Source organism: Orbicella faveolata, unplaced genomic scaffold (genome assembly GCF_042242905.1).
Source record: "Orbicella faveolata isolate gen_17 unplaced genomic scaffold, um_ofav_v1 contig_2, whole genome shotgun sequence".
Taxonomy (NCBI): domain Eukaryota; kingdom Metazoa; phylum Cnidaria; class Anthozoa; order Scleractinia; family Merulinidae; genus Orbicella; species Orbicella faveolata.
Window position 1 is genome coordinate 12,565,001 of NW_028301547.1, and position 17,773 is coordinate 12,582,773.

Consider the following 17,773-nt stretch of genomic DNA (forward strand, 5'->3'; position numbering starts at 1 on the left):
AGTGACAATTTAGAAATCTATCGATTGGAAAATTTTCGTGCGAACGTCCTTAAATCCAGATGTGTAGAAGTAAACCAGTTGTAGTCACTCGTGAAAAAGGTTCAACGTTGTATTGTGCTATTGATGATGTTTAATTCTGTAAATTGCTACAACCAGGTAACCAGGTATCTGTTTTACAGTTTTAAGCACAGTTCCCTCTCATCAAGTGTTATTTGCGATCTGTTGAAGTTAATCTTATTTTTAAAAAATCACAGATTTTCGTAGCTTCGCAAATTATCTAAGGTACCGTTTATATTTTTTATCTGCCAACTTTACTCAGCATTTTAGAAATCACACGGGGGAAGAATAAACTTCCTTCCAATCCTTTGCAAAAATCACTGCTTGTTGTTTTATTAAAATCTCCCTTGACTGCTACAATCTCGAACGGGAAATTATTCAGCCGTGACCTAAGACCTTCTGAAATGTTCTAATTAAGAAACCTTGCAATAATGCTATTCAATTCTTTTGAGAAGTTTCTGGAAACTCCAGGTGTACTATCATGTCTAATATAAGAGCGCGAGTTTCGTCCGCAGGAGGGCTCTGAAAATGTAATGAAGCTTAGTGCTGCTGAGTGCTGTAATCCGAGAAGTTAATAAACCAGTTTGTTACTGTTACCGACGATCCTGAGTTCTGTATGGGAACAACCCTGCTCTGGGTTGAGACTCCCTTCGGCAGCATTTTGTACCATTTAGGTAAACTATATACTGATTCACAACTATCCTATTTTATGCACTTGGTGGGTCTGAATCGTGATGATTTGTCTGCATCACTTTTATCATCCATCATTACAGACTAACTCAAGCCTTTCTGTCATTTCTACAGAAAATCTCTTCGTTTTCATCAGTGGATTCTGACGATTGGCTTTTAGATTGATCATACAAGTTTACACACTTGTCGTGACAGTTACACTGAATCTCGGGTAAATAAGCACTGTCCCAGATTCCTGGACCGGACAATAGTCCACGCAATGAGCAAGGAATCCCAGGCAACTGGCGAAATTTTAACAACAACTGGCGTGCGGTGCGTAAAACTTTTGTCCCATCCATCTTCATTGACAGATCTGTAAAAAACTGCAACATGTCATCTGCTGACATATTCTGCTCGACAACAGCGCCTCCATATTCCTGAATCATTGCAACACACAAAAAGATATGGAAATACTCAGTTTCATATCGAGACCAACACGCTTCCCAAATTTTTAAAACTTCTTCATTGAAGAATTCTCGTTTGAAGGAGAGAAGAAGCCAACGATGACAAAACAGCATGTCCATGTTATCATCTTGTAACAAAAGATGAGCATAAAACGGTGCCTCCAGCATACGTAACAACTCACGGACGTAGGTCTAGAAGTAAAAAGGAAACACCTTAATTTCAGACATTTTACTTTCTTACTGCGCGTTTAATAACACGTAAATTCTGCTTGAACCACGGTTTTCATTTTCCGCTGCTGTTAAGTTTTAAACTTCTGAGTTTGCGTGTTATTCAAACGAGCAGTAACAAAGTGTGTTGTTTTCTTGTGGTGGGGGAGTGAGAAACTTGGGCGAGGGAACTAAAAGATGAGTTAAATCTGGGTACGCTGCGGTAAGTCGGAAGTTATCATAGAGGAACAAGTCCAAGATCATGAAACATTTGAAGATATATTATTAAGTGTGCACGGCCTTACATGGAATACTGGATCCAAACTCATTCTTAACCCACAAGTAGTGGTAAGCCTTCAAACGCCACATACAAGCAGATCTTTACGTAGGAGAAAATCTGTAAAACGGAGTACACAATCCAGGGCCACTTTTGAAGGTGCATACATTTAGAGGCTCGTTTGGCTCGGCAGTGGATAAAAGAACGAGGAATAATCTATATATGCGTTAAATCCTAGGTATATATATTTAGTGGCTCGTTTGGTTCGTTTGGCTCGACAGTGGATGACAAAGGACCAAACGAGCCAAAGGAGCCGGCTCGTTTGATGGATGATTGAAAGTGGCCCTGTATTCTGTAGTCTAGCCAACGGAGAATTAACTCTGAAGTAATTTCAAGTGTTAAGAAAACTGCGAACCACAAGAGCAAAAAGTTCGTGACCTTGGTGGAATCACTATGGGTCAGCCTCCTTGATCAGTCTGTCGACTGACCTAAGAGACTAGATGGGAGCAGGTCGTGAGTATTTTCGTGCGTTTTTTTCGGGTTTCAAAAATTGTTTCTTATAGCACACGAGGTCACCCGGATTATCTCTCCATCTCTCAGGGGATCTTTTTGTGAGATAAACTAACAATCGAGGGAAGATTTCGAGTCAAGATATCCAAGCAGAACTTCTTATGGTGTTTTTCGGGACGTGTTTAATAAAACAATTAATCCACTCGCGCTTGTTGGATATGAGATGATTATAGCCAACTTGGAGCTACACGCCTTGTTGGCTATCTACCATCTCACGTCCAAAGCGCGCTCGTGGAATAAGTGTTAATTAAAGTAGGTTGGTCATAGACCAGTACATAAACTAACCAGCTGCCTATCCATGACATCATCTTTAGGTGATGTGACAAACACACTCCCCTCCATTAAACCAACAAAGCACCAGAATGCATCAACTTCGTCTTGAACTATTGCCAGCACAGGTGCCAGAAGATCCGACATACCCTGGTTGTACCCAACCTCAGGATTGTATATAGCATAATTCAGAAGGATATTCCTGTAAAAGAACGAACTTTGAGAAATTATACGAGAATACACTCCCCTCTCCTATCTACTACATAGGTGACAAATGTCAGGGACCAGTACTGCCTCTCTTCAAGCCTCCCATTGTGACCTGTCAACCTCCACCCACCCCCGAGAACAGAAGATCCGATTTGGAAGTTACTTAAAATTTAGAACTAATCCTGCTAAATGTAGTTAGACGATTTTTCCAGGGCCACTACAAAGTAAACAAAAAATCAGATCTCTGAGAATGTATACACACGTGGTTACATGACCAGAAAAGGGATATGGACCCCGTAATCTAGGAAAGATAAACCAAGACAAATAGAGGGTCTTAATTTTCTATTGCATGGACTGAAGTTGAATAAATTGTTTGTGACACTCATGGCTGGACAGCTAGAGAACTGGCATGTATGGAAGTACAAACTCCTACTTCAAATACAGTCGACGCACTTGAACAAGGCGACCAGCTCGGGTATTCAAATTAGTGAGACAATCTCAGATAGTGCAGAGTGCAACTGATAGCTCTGGCACCTAATCATAAGGAAGATGAATGGAAGAAAGTTATATATCTGATGAAGAAATGGAAGAGAAACGATTTTGTTTTACTCAAAACGCAAATTTTCTTTTTACTGATAAACAAAGAACTAATTTAATTATCAGATAGTCACGGAATACCACTTTTCTGTTGCCACCTTTGTGGATAACAATAAAACAATTCAAAATTAATACACAACGATATCGATTGATACAACTGAGAAGCGTTTCGACGAGAAGTATTGAAGGTAAACAGCACTACTTGGCCGATAGTATATCCTGCATAGGTTAACGAGTCTCCTCAAAGACTGATTAAATTAATTTGCGCTTTCGTTAGGCGCCACGGAGTCCGCGACAATATTTGAGTTTTACAATTTGAAGAGTATTAAGGTCGGCACACATGAGGCGACTAGTCCCTGCAACTATTCCACTGAAGAGTTTACACGAAGGGACTGGTCGCAGGGACTGCCCCACGAACAGTTCACACGAAGCGTTTTGAGGAACAAGTCGCAGGGACTTGTTCCAAAAATTAAAACCAGTTTGAATTCGTTCCCAGTTCCATCCACATTTAAACTCATACAGATTGTACCACATTTTGAAAAGGACATACCTGACAAATCAACATTTCATCTATTTCTACTTATCTATTTATTTTATCTCTTCAAGAGGGTATGGATATAGGAACTGCACAATGCAATGTTTGTCCCAAAAAGTTCAATCACTGAAGAAGTCTGTCCATGCAAGATGAAAATATTAGAAAGTTTATTCGGTATCCCAAAATGCATAGTCAGCCTTCTTTAATATTTGAATATAAAAGTGCTCACTACTTAAGCACTTGTTCTTTACCTCATGATCTCAACATTTGGATTGCCATCACCAGCAAAGTAAGGATGTGACCTATCTGTGCGCACAACATCTTTGTCAACAGTACACTGAACAGCCCTCCAAAACTGTTGTTCTTCTTCTTGGCTTCTGTTTCGTCTAGATAGAAAATACAGTTATATTGTACGCATACATGCATGCATGTATGTAAAACTATGGATGTACTTTAATATCAATACCGGTACATGTAAATCATAAAAATCATGTAAATACCTCTTACTAACCGAGTTCGAGGTCCGTACTGTAAGTTACGGACCGAGTTTTTTCCCCCTTCGATTTATGGCCCAAGCGCGAAGCGCGCGGGTCATAAATCGAAGGGAAAAAAACGAGAATCCGTAACTTACAGTACGGACCGAGAAGACGAGGTTAGTAAGATATTTATTATATCTCTACTGTGTCCCTGACGGGTTCGGGAATGATTTGTATTCACGCGGACTCGGAAATGCTTCAAATTTCTGACGCAACTCGAAAGCAAAACGAGTCAGTTTGAAACTGTTTTTAAGTCGTTAGCACGCTTTATTACATAATTTAGAGTATAAGAAAGTTTTAAACTTTCACTTGCTATAAAAGGTAAAGAACAATTAGCGACAGATCACGAAACAGTTTGGCAACAAAACCAACTTTAAATTTTAGCGGGCCGTACAGGAGAGTACGGCCCGCTAAATTGACCAATCACAGCGCACGTACTAACTGAGAGATATAATAATAATCAGGAGTGAACACTAATTAACAATTACATTATGAGCTTGAGATTTCTATGAGGTGAAAGTTGATGAGGCTGAGGGCCAAATCAACTATGCCTCATAGACATCGAAAGCGAATAATCTAATCGTTTAGTAGAATTCTTAATGAAATTTTCTTCCGCAAATAATTTACAATTGTTTTTGTACATTGCATTTAACTTTACACTTAAGAAACATAGGCACGCAAGGCGTGCAAGAGTTATTTTTTTGTGTGAAGTGTCGGAGATAGGAGCATTCATGGTACAGTAATGATTTGGTTTATTTGACATTTTTTCTTTGGTTGCGATGTTACATCGGTCATGGTAAGATAGCTAAATAGTAAGCCATAAAATGTTTGACTGAACAAACTACAGTAATCTGACATGTCTCCAGATTAATGTAGATACCATCTTATTTTCTAACAGGCAATTTGATTCGTTCTTTGATACAACCCGGTGTGACACGCGCACATGCATAACTCCCTCACTCACCGATCACATAACCCTTCCAACCCCCAAGAGGAATTTTTGCTCAAAAATACTCAAGTTAATTTAGGGACTTTTTCGCATTTTATACGACGTAAGTTTACCTTTTCACACAACACAACACAACACAACACAACACAACACAACTTCACCGAAAATTGAAAGAAAGAGAAAAAAACCTCTGACACATTGAAAGTCTGATTTAATTAAATTGCACTTTAACTTGGTGCCACGCAGTCTTCAAAGAACATTTGGACAGTTTTCATACTTTTTACCTTAAAAAATATGGGACTGAAATGAATGTCATCAAATAGAACTATTAAACTGCTACTGCAGAGACGTAAAAACCGTCCAGAAATGAAAGCTTTTTTGTTTAATATCCTGGAAACAATAGCCGATAACTTGTCAGCTCTAATTGAATTTACTCCCATATAAAAAACAAAAGTGTTAAGTTACCATTTGTTACTAAAGATAGCAAAATCTCGTGGGAAAGAGTGGTGACGATTCGTCCGCTCTAATTGAATTTAATCCCTTGTGACAAACAAGAGTGTCACATCACACTTTGTAACTAAAAAACAAAAATATCTTGTTATATTTGTATGCAACAAGAATAAAACAATCGTTACCCGCACTTACTATTGTAAACGTTAGAACTGTTTCAAATCGAAAGTCTCGTCCCCTCTAAAACATGTCCTAAGAACTAGAAGCGACGATTCGTGACCTCTGATTGAATTTACTCCTTGTGAAAAACAAAAGTATCAAGTTACCTTTAACTAAGAATAAAAATATCTCGTTGCATTTGCATACTACGAACTCACGAACTGATTCAAACCTCAAGGCTCATCTTGTTCATTTAACTAAAATCCTCAGCCTAACCCACAGAAAATGTCGAAGTAAACCCAATATATGAATACTTCCTCCTCTTTTATAGAAGAATGAATACGGCCGTTCTGGACTTTATCGGGATCAGATCTTCTCACATACCATTTACCTTTACAACAAGAAATTTGATTGGCTGTTCATAGTAGATCCAATCTGATTGGTGTGACATACATACATCTCTCACTCACTCACTCACTCACTCACTCACTCATTGACCCGTAATATACTCGACGCGCCGACTAAGAGGTATTTTTTTGTAAAAAAAATAACTCAAAAATAACTCAAAAATCGCACGGAGTGAATTGTCGTTTGGAATTTCCTGTCGTGTACATGCGCTCGTCTTTTTTTTTTTCAACACTTTCTAGCTTTTTAAAAATCACAAAACTGTGAATGTCCTTCTTTTAGTCTTCTCAGAAATTTAATTATCCATTTGTATTGAAACGATCTTCTGCAATTTCGCAAAACTGAGAAAACGTTGCTATTTGGTAGACGACCTCCAGTCACTGCACACTAATGGCTGATAGTAAACGAGTCGCGCAGCCAATCAGACAGCAGCATTTGCATTAGTATACTAGTAGCATTCTACTAACAAATATTAATTACGTTCAAGCAAAGGGAACGCATCCTAGTTTTGTGTTGGTGTTCTTCTGTGTACATGCTGGGTGTGCTGTGTAATACAGGCAAAATTGATCAAGATTTTCATAGTGGAAGCAAATTTGGCTGTCCCAAAGATTTTTTTCAAGGGCTGTTACCTCACTTTCATTATATCAACCTTGCTTTAATGTATGTATTCACGAGGAAATTTGACAAAATCGGGTGTATTTCCAAAGTTCTAGTTACTCTTTCGATACTCTTGGTAAGTGAACTTTTCCTGACTGTCCTTTCAAGTAGGTCGTAATGTTGTTCAAGTCTTAGCGACGTGGGTGTGTATACTGGTGAAGAAATCAAATGGCAAATTGGCGTTTTGTTGCCAATAATCTCCTCCACCCTTCGATGCTGTTTTAATGAATCGAAAGAAAACAAAAACTGAGCAGTCAGTGTTCTCAGCAGACACTGAACAACATGATCATGGCTTGTTGTCACAAAATCTATATGCACCAAGTCGTTAAGCTTGGCGGCCATTGTGCCACATAATAAATGTACCAAGTTTTTTTTAAGCAAATTAGACAAGGGCTATCTTTAAAACGTGGAATCGGGGAATCGGGGAATCGGGGAATCGGGGAATCGGGGAATCGGGGAATGGAAATGGGGAACGGCAATGGGGAACGGCAATGGGGAACGGCAATGGGGAACGGCAATGGGGAACGGCAATGGGGAACGGCAATGGGGAACGACAATGGGGAACGGCAATGGGGAACGAGGAATGGGGAATGGGGAATCTTTAAAATGGGGAATCTTTAAAAGTGGGAATCTTTAAAATGGGGAATCTTTAAAAGCGGGAATCTTTAAAACGGGGAATCTTTAAAAGCGGGAATCTTTAAAACGGGGCATCTTTAAAAGTGGGAATCTTTAAAATGGGGAATCTTTAAAAGCGGGAATCTTTAAAAGCGGGAATCTTTAAAAGCGGGAATCTTTAAAAGCGGGAATCTTTAAAGATTCCCCATTTAAAAGATTCCTGCTTTTAAAGATTCCCCGTTTTAAAGATGCCTGCTTTTAAAGATTCCCCATTTTAAAGATTCCCCATTTTAAAGATTCCCCATTTTAAAGATTCCCCATTTTAAAGATTCCCGCTTTTAAAGATTCCCCATTTCAAAGATTCCTGCTTTTAAAGATTCCCCATTTTTAAGATTCCCGCTTTTAAAGATTATCTGTTTTAAAGATTCCCCGTTCCCCGTTGTCATTCCCATTCCCATTCCCATTCCCATTCCCCGATTCCCTGTTCCCTGTTTTAAAGATAGCCATTAGCTAAGTGGCCACTGTGTCACAAAATTAATTTACAGAGTTGTTTAGTTCAGCAGCCACTGTGTCACGCAATATATTTACTGAGCTGTTATATAGCTCAGCAGCTATTGTGCCACTCCGTCATGATATGTGACTGCTACACCTTCCAATAATTAAGTTGTAGTTTCAACACTTGTTAATGTCCTTTTGATTTTATTGTACCACATTACACAGACTATGTCAACTGACTAGCAATGTTGTTTGAAAATAATTAAGGACCATTAAGTTGTCATTTGAGGACTTGTTCACAATGAGATTTTCCAGTGTCCTTTTGATTTCATGTGTTATACATCAAGCAAAAACTACGAGGTGACTAACAATGTTGTTTAAAAGTAATAAAATTAATAATTATTGTCCTGGAAAGGAATGTTTTTGTTTGCAGTGTTTGGGAATGATTCATTGTCTCCCTTACCCTGTTTTTACACTTTTCCTCTGACAAAGATTTCAACAGACCTTCTTTTGCCCAGCCCCCAAAAGGCAGGACACAAGTGTGAAACAGACGGCAGTGACATCATGGGAAATTTGAAAGAAATCCCTAAAAGGTACCGGAAACTAATATTAATCTCTCTTGTTCTGGGCAGTTTCCATCAGAATGGAAGACAGCTGATGTTACTCCAGTTCATAATGAAAGGCTCTTGTGAGCCAGCTCATGAAAGAATAGCATCACGCACGGTTTCCAAAAAGAAGAAACTTATTTGCTGTCTGTCCTGGTCTTGAAGAGAAGACTTCTCAACTGACTTATTGCCAGAAATTCCCAAATTTGACAAAAACAATAGCCAACAGGAGGACATAATAATTATCCCTGAGACAATTCCAAATGCATGCCAGAATTAGGTGCACTGTGCAATTTGGAGGACCTAGATTTTAACAGAGCCATTTATCCGACCACATAAACAAATCTGTGACGGTGAGCAGACCTGAACTGCATATGTATCATAAATGATTCACAGATATGTTTGATGCGATTCGTGTAACATAAACAGCGTGGGCTAATATGCGAAGACAGAGCGGGTCAGTTTCATTTATACGGCAAGGCAACAAATCAGATTGGATCTATAGTATTTCTCTATGGTATTTCTTTGCTGGCTTGCTGGCTTTCCTGAGAGTGATACACCTGGATGTTAGGTAAAATAATAATATTTTTCTGCCGTGGATGTAAGGAGTGTATTCATAAACAGCCTTCATGAGGAGCCCTTCATCTTTTACTGCTCTCCTTCAATCTCTGTATTATTATCATTCCAAGGTGTACGTTGTGGGTTTTCTCAAACATTTTGAGCTACAGAGGCCATCAAATTGCGAAATAAATCGCTGAGTATCGTGCTGGAGAGCTCACAAACACAATTCATCCATACGTTGCTCTCCAAGAAGTAGCGCATGGAATGGTTTGTTTGTCTGAGTCTCACCAGGGGTTAAATTTTTGTGACATCATTGGTGCGACGCTATTGGGTTAGTCTAGAAAAAGTAGTCAAATAAAAAAGAGGAATTGGTGTATTGGGAGTAATGAAAGTTATTTGGAATGTTAAAGAATCCACGATAAGGCAAAATATAGGTCCGCAGACCATAAATGTGCGTTTATAGTTGATAATTTTTGAAAGCTCAAGTAGTACATGTATAGTGTAACTGGTAAGTATACAAAAATTAAACTACAGGCTGTTTATACAGCCTGCTTATAACTTTAAAAATGGAATATATTATTTTGATTGGCACTGGAACATTGTTATTGTATATGTCATCATAGTTCTTAACTCTCCTCTGGGAGAATAGTGTCAAATAACTTCTACAGTCTATTGCACAATGAAGCCATTAAATGAGAGTTCACCATATATTCACCAGTCCTAAACTGACACCCAGTCAGAGGAGCTGGTTATAATGTGTATAATATTAGTGACTCAGCAGTGCATTTGGGTTAAGGTAACATTCAACTGTTATGAAACAGCTATGTTGCAATTATGCAGAAAGTATGTCACATGGCTTTGACAATCAGTTTGAGAATGCTAAGAATATTTTGCACAATTTTAGTTTGTGGAACACGGATATTGCCAAACTCTTGTTATTTCATGCCATGGCAAATGTATACAATTTGATTTTAGCTAGCTGGTAAATGTTTTCTGTAGCTAGTTGGTGTCTGTAACCAATGTGAAATAATAAAAACTGAAAACTGAAACTGAAAATATTATAAGAATCATTCCAGACAGTTTTCGACATCCCTCCCAGAAAGCGCTACTTGAAAAAGTTTGGCTGCAAACAATACTTCACCATGAAAACCCCCTGCTAAATCTTATACCAAAAAAGTTCAATTTTGTTTTGACCTTGAACCCAAAGTGAAGGGGATGTTTTTATTTACAATATAAGTTTTCTCCATATAACTATGCCTAAGGGTAGAGGAAAAGGACTTAACAAAGATTTATACAAGGAGGCTCTGCCCCAAGGTCCACATCCTTTCCCTTATGTATAGTGTGTTTTTTCCAGAAAAGGTTACCCTGTCACATACATGTAGCTTCCAGCTTGAAATCCCTTTTACTTACCTACAGCAGACCCACTACATCTCTTTTCATGGATAAATGAAGAAGCTAGTCATAAAAGGGGATAAGTGACGATTTTGGTTGCTTTTCTTTTTTTTTTTGCTCCAAATTAGGTGAATTTTTGCATGTGGTCTTCAATGTAATAGAAAAACGTGTTCCTGTATTTTTGCCCCTGGTTTTTGCTTCGCTTTGTAAAGACGCCGCTAGGAAAACCGAGTGGTTTTTTGCATACGCAATATCCCGAAAATGAAGCAAAGTTTAGCGGAAAAACTACGGGACATTGCTAAACATACCTAAACAAAACTGCATGCGAAATTTGGAGCATTTTCGACAAAGTTCACTTTTGATTAAAATACCTAACGCCCTTTTCCCGCCGAGGCTGCAAATAAATGAAACCAGGCCTTTGTTATGATAAACAGAGCCGATGCTTTGTTATAATAGCCAAGCCAAGCCTTTGTTATAAGTCGAAGTCTGGCCTCAGTTTATCATAACAAAGGATCGGCCCGCCGCAACCACAAGGACTTTGATTTCACTTAGAAAGCAGCAAAATGTCAATTTCACGCAACGTATGAGTTCAAAAATGTTAATTTTAGGTCAAAAAGGTTTAAATGTTGATTTCACGTTAACGCGTGACGACAAGGTTGATTTCACTTAGAACCCAGCAAAATGTCAATTTTACGCAGCGCATAAGCTCAATGATGTTGATTTCAGGTCTAAATAGGTTAAAATGTTGATTTCACGTTAACGCGTGAGGATGTTGGTTTCACTTAGAAACCAGCAAAATGTCAATTTCACACAGCGCATAAGCTCAATGGTGTTGATTTCAGGTCTAAATAGGTTAAAATGTTGATTTCACATTAACACGAGATGGCAAGGATGTTGGTTTCACTTAGAAACCAGCAAAATGTCAGTTTCATGCAGCGCATAAGCTCAATGATGTTGATTTCAGGTCTAGATAGGTTAAAATGTTGATTTCACGTTAACGCGTGACGGCAAGGATGTTGGTTTCACTTAGAAACCAGGAAAATGGTAATTTCACGCAGCGCGTAAGCTCAATGATCTTGAATTCAGGTCTAAATAGGTTAAAATGTTGATTTGATGTTAACACGTGACGACAAGGATGTTGGTTTCACTTAGAAACCAGCAAAATGTCAGTTTCATGCAGCGCATAAGCTCAATGATGTTGATTTCAGGTCTAGATAGGTTAAAATGTTGATTTCACGTTAACGCTTGACGGCAAGGATGTTAATTTCACTTAGAAAACAGCAAAATGGTAATTTCATGCAGCGCATAAACTCAATGATGTTGATTTCAAGTCTAAATAGGTTAAAATGTTGATTTGACATTAATGCATGACGGCAAGGATGTTGGTTTCACTTAGAAAATAGCAAAATGGTAGGAGCCCATGATGGGCTCCTGAAAATGGTAATTTCACGCAACATATAAGCTCAAAAATGCTCAAAAATCAAAAATCATTGCTTCAACGGGATTCGAACCTGTGACCTCCGCGATAGGGGAGGGGGTTCTTTCCAATTGCTTAAATTGGAAAATTTACTGCAATGATCATTCTTCACTTTCATCTACAACCACAGTTCAAATATGAATTATTTCACATATACTTCACATCATTTCACTCATCACGGGAAGATATGAACTCAATCAATTGACCTCGCTCCCAATGTGTGGCTTCATAACTCAGTTGGTAGAGCATCGCACCGGGATCGCGGACGTCACAGGTTCGAATCCCGTTGAAGCCCTGATTTTTTTTCAGGCTTCTTCTTTCCAATTGCTTAAATTGGAAAATTTACCGCGATGATCATTCTTCACTTTCATCTACAACCGCAGTTCAAATATGAATTATTTCATGTATACTTCACATCATTTCACTCCTCACGGGAAGATATGAACTCAATCAATTGACCTTGCTCCTAATGTGTGGCTTCATAGCTCAGTTTTCCAATATAAACCTGATATCATCTTTGGTACTGAATCCTGGTTAAGTTCGAACATCGAAAGTAACGAAATATTTCCAAAGGGCTACAAAATTTTCAGAAAAGATCGTCCTGATGATTGCCACGGCGGAGGCGTTTTCCAGGCAGTGAAAAATGATATTATAGTAACACATCGTTCGGACCTGGACACCGACTGTGAAATTATTTGGACCCAATGTCAGCTAGCAGACAAGAAAACAAAATCACTGCTATTTGGATCATATTACCGACCAAATTCCTCCAGCGTCACAAGCCTTGATGAACTAGATGCATCACTGTTAAAACTTGGGTCAAGCGTGCATAAAAATAACATCATTGTTTCTGGCGATTTCAATGCTCCTGATATCATCTGGGATACTGAATATTCAAGTCACTCTCCTGCCTCTGACAGACTGTTAGAAATAATTGATGATCACGATCTGAGTCAAGATGTCAAAGAACCAACTAGAAGGGACAGGAATTCACAAAACATCTTAGATCTAATTTTCTCAAATAATTCCAATATCATTGAAAATATCAGCGTCGTCCCTGGTATTAGTGATCACGACATTGTCTTATTCACTGTGAACACTTCCTGCCGTAGAAAGAAAAATGCCAAACGCAAAATATCCATTAGAAAGAAAGCCGACTCTACTCGCATTAAAGTAGAACTTACAAATCTATCACTTCATATGGATACACGGGGCTTTAATTCAGTCGACGATAGATGGAGCTGCTTCAAAGACAACATCCACCGTATAATGGATTCTTGTATCCCCTCAAAGTGGACTAGCTCAAGATATAATCTACCATGGTTCAATCATTCTCTGAAATGTTTAGCCAGACGTAAACAAAGGCTCTATAATAAAGCAAAATCTTCTGGAAATCAAAATGATTGGGAGGCATTCCGTTTAGCTAGAAAACAAATGCATAAAGGGCTTAAAGAAGCAAGAAATGCATATATCTCTGATTATTTAGGGGAAGCTATTGAAGAAAACCCTAAGAGATTCTGGTCCTATATTAAACAACTGAATAAAGAAGAGCTGGGGATTGCAGATTTCGAAATAAACGGCTCCATAATCAGTGATAACAAGTCAAAGGCTGACTTGTTAAACAATCAATTCTCAAGTGTCTTTACTCAGGAAGACTTATCAAACATCCCTGATATTGAATATGACAGAATACCAGCTATTGACAGTCTGTCTATCACCATCAATGGAGTTGCAAAGCAGTTATCGCTATTGAAGACAAATAAAGCTTCTGGACCAGATGCCATTCCACCGTGGTTTCTAAAAGAATATGCAGCCGAGATTGCTCCTATCCTAACTAATATCTTCCAAGATTCTATCGAGAGTGGAACCGTACCCAGTAGATGGAAATCGGCAAATGTATGTGGTGTCTTTAAAAAAGGGAAAAAGTCTGATCCTTCAAACTACAGACCCATATCTCTAACCTGCATAGCATCGAAAATCCTCGAACACATTGTACATAGCCATGTGATGAAACATTTTGAACATTATAACATACTATCAGATTGTCAGCATGGCTTTAGATCAAAAAGATCTACAGAACTCCAACTGATACTTACTATTCATGACATTGCAAGCTCTCTACAACAAAACAAATCTATTCATGCTGCTGTGTTAGATTTTTCGAAAGCCTTCGATAAAGTCCCACATCAACGCTTACTAATGAAGCTGGAGCGTCATGGTATCCATGGTAACCTCTTATCCTGGATGGAATCCTTTCTCACTAAGAGGGTTCAAACTGTCATCTGTGAGGGTGCAACATCTACCTCCTCCCCAGTGACTTCGGGTGTACCACAAGGATCAGTACTAGGCCTGCTGTTGTTCCTAACATACATCAACGACTTGCCAAATGGTCTAACCTCTACAGTAAAGCTGTTTGCCGATGACACCCTTTTGTACGGAGTGGTGGTTGAAGACTCAGATTGCGAAAATCTCCAAGACGACCTCAATAAACTAGAAACCTGGCGACATAAGTGGCAGATGCAATTTAACCCTTCTAAATGCAACATCATCTGTATTTCAAATAAGCAATGTCCTCCCCAACGGTCATATTTGTTCTGTGGGTCCAAACTTGAGCAAATAGATTCTGCATCGTACCTAGGAATTGCCGTTAACAGTAAATTAAGGTGGTCTGACCATATTTCATCTATATCAAGCAAGGCGAGTCGATCCTTGGGGGTGATAAAGAGAAATCTCTGGAACTGCCCCAGGAAAGCACGCGAAATGGCCTACACCAGCATCGTCCGACCCAAATTGGAGTACGCAAGTGCCTCGTGGGACCCACATTACAAAAAAGATATTTTAACCCTGGAGAGAGTTCAAAGGAAAGCTGCTCGTTTTTGCCTTCAAAACTTCAACAACACAGCAAGCGTGACAGACATGCTATCTGACTTGAAATGGGACACATTAGAAACAAGACGAAAGAAAAACAGACTGACTCTAATGTACAAACTTAGTCATAACTTAATGGACATAACCACAGAAGAACACTTAATACTAAACAGTGAAAAAAGAACACGCAACAGCCGTGCTTTTAAGTATAGGATGCCAAAAGTATCTAAGGACGTTTTTAAGTTTTCTTTTTTTCCTAGATCAATAACAGAGTGGAACCTACTGCCCGCTGACTTAGTAAATTGCAAGTCATTATCTGATTTTAAGTTAAATTTAGGAAAACACGTGAAATGAGTAAAGTAAATTGTACTTAAGAATTATTTTTTAATTATCCTTTTTGTCTAGCTTATGCATATGTGCATATATGTTTGGTACAGTTGATGTGATGTCTTGCGGGACTTTATCAACTAAATAAATGTAGATGTAGATGTAGATGTAGAGCATCGCACCAGTATCGTGGAGGTCACGGGTTCAAATCCCATTGAAGCCCTGATTTTTTTTTTTCAGGCTTCTTCTTTCCAGTTGCTTAAATTGGAAAATTTATTGCGATGATCATTCTTCACTTTCAAGGTTCGTTCTCTTTTGAGCTGTTAAAATTCCATGACTTTCCATGACCTTTTCCACAACCTTTCAGAGTTTTAAAAAGTGTTCCCACCTGATAAAAAGTACACCTTTAGTCAACTATAACAAAACAAAAAGGGTATTGCAGATTGTAAAGCAGACAATAAAAATAACAATAATTTCTTTCTTGGAAATGGCAATCATAGTATTTTATTCCTATCTTAGCAATTGTTTGTGATAATTTCACAAACAATGCAGAAATACTCTAAAGGATTCTTGACAGGTACAATTTATATTTATTTCAAGTTTTGATTCCAATTGTTTACATATCTCGTCTCTAAAAGCAAAATAAAACTCTACATACATCACCAGCCACCATGCTTGTTTGACATGGCTCGTGTTTGACACGATTGGGCAGCAGATCTACACAGTCTCTTGAATGTTAATTTGCCTATCCATCACTCAAATTTTAGAGTATATTTACTCAATCATGGATGCTGACTTGAATACCATCCGTAAAGAAATGTTCACTCTGGTCAAACTGCATAGAATATACAGAAGAAATGCAGCGTGAACAACAAAATCAAAAGATAAAGCAATTTGAATTTTTTTGCTCGAAGTAAGCTTATTTAAAACTACAAATTAAATCACAGGTTTCGAACTTCCAACATGAGCACTGCCAGAATTTCAATGTGTACATAAAAAAATAATGCAATATAGAAACAATGAAGCAAAAACTTAACAAGAACTTAGGCTTACTTTGGACTCTACAAGGAGAGAAAGCAAGTGGAAACCATCAAATTCTCTAGCCAGGAAAAAAGCTTCCTGCCTGCCGAACACAATCTCACTTCCTAACTTTGTCCTGTATCAATTCTTTGACCTTGCCGGCCATGCTGTTGTGACCAATACATGACCACAATTACAAAATACCTCTCTCGCTTTCATCAACGTGTGAGCAAAAGCCCATGGGCAAAGTACTACATATTTACAAAAGCGACACGCATGAACCCAAAATCGCCCATCTCCACTTTAGAGGTCTTCCAGAAACTCATACCCAGGCTCTCCCTGTTATCGGACCAAAATGTACGACTTTGTAGTGCCCCCCTAAAACCTGCCAAACATGGGCTGAAGACTCTTTGACAAAAACAGTACTTTGTGGGGGAGGAAGGGGAAATGTTTAATCCAGGATTAATGAATAAATAAATTAGAATGGAGTGAGTGAGCACCATCGGACTGCTTGCTAAAGCTCATGAATGACGTCATCCATGAGCTAAAAGAGATCTTATCAAACCAGCTGAAAATTAAAGACCAATCTCATTACTACCAATTGTAAGCAAGGTCATGGAGTGCTGCGTTTCCAACAGTCTTTATGCCCTTGTCTCGAAGTCAATAATATATTATTCAGTGCTTTCAGTAAGTTTTGAAGTAGCAAGCTGGGAAAAAGAAGTAGGTGGCCGGGGAAAGGAGCACTGAAGGTGAGAGCCTTGGGATCTGAGGGAATGCTCCCCCAGAAAATTTGGAAATCAAGACACTCGGAAATCTCACTTCCAGCATTTTCCGAGAGGTATTTTCCCCTTAAATGGCAATGAAAATTAGCTATAGTCATTTTAACAGAATCTGCATTTTTATTATTAGTAGCAGCAGGTCCTGCCATTATCAGAATTACTGAGAAGTGTAATGCGGAAACAAAGTTCTACTAAACAACCGTTTATCTTTAGATTTCTTTGTGAAAAAACTTTCAAGGAGGCAAACTCTGAACGCACTCTTTGTGATCAAGTGCAATGTCACGCACAATTGTTATGTAACAGCTCCACAGATTCCCTTAGGTATGTGATTGAAATGTGTTATTTTTGTTCCATACAACACCATTTATATGTTGGAATTCGTGGACAAATTTATTATTTTTCACACTTTATAATTCGTAGAGCAAATTTCTGGTTGGTAGAGCGAGTGAATAATTTTTCATGACAGAGAGCAGTGGGAAATTTTAATTTCGCAGCAATGCCTAACACAGCAAGAGAGAGATTAAGCATGACCTTTGTTTTTTTCCTGCGAATGGCAAATTCCTCTACTGCTGTCATTAAGAGTGATTTTCTGAGAGTGTCTAGAGTCGGAAGACACTCATGAAAA

At 38.5% G+C, this 17,773-nt stretch overlaps 1 protein-coding gene across 1 annotated transcript in view; it reads right to left on the reverse strand.

The window, feature by feature from the left end:
- Positions 1–107: 107 nt before the first annotated feature.
- The window catches only part of LOC110059106 (TBC1 domain family member 16-like), a 61,772-nt gene continuing 44,106 nt past the window's right edge, over positions 108–17,773 (reverse strand). The window contains exons 3-5 of the mRNA XM_089289640.1: positions 4,105–4,239; positions 2,530–2,716; positions 108–1,382 (exon numbers count right to left, since the gene is read on the reverse strand). Coding sequence (XP_089145766.1) covers positions 837–1,382; positions 2,530–2,716; positions 4,105–4,239 — 868 coding nt within the window. The 3' untranslated portion in view covers positions 108–836. The remainder of the gene's footprint in view (positions 1,383–2,529; positions 2,717–4,104; positions 4,240–17,773) is intronic.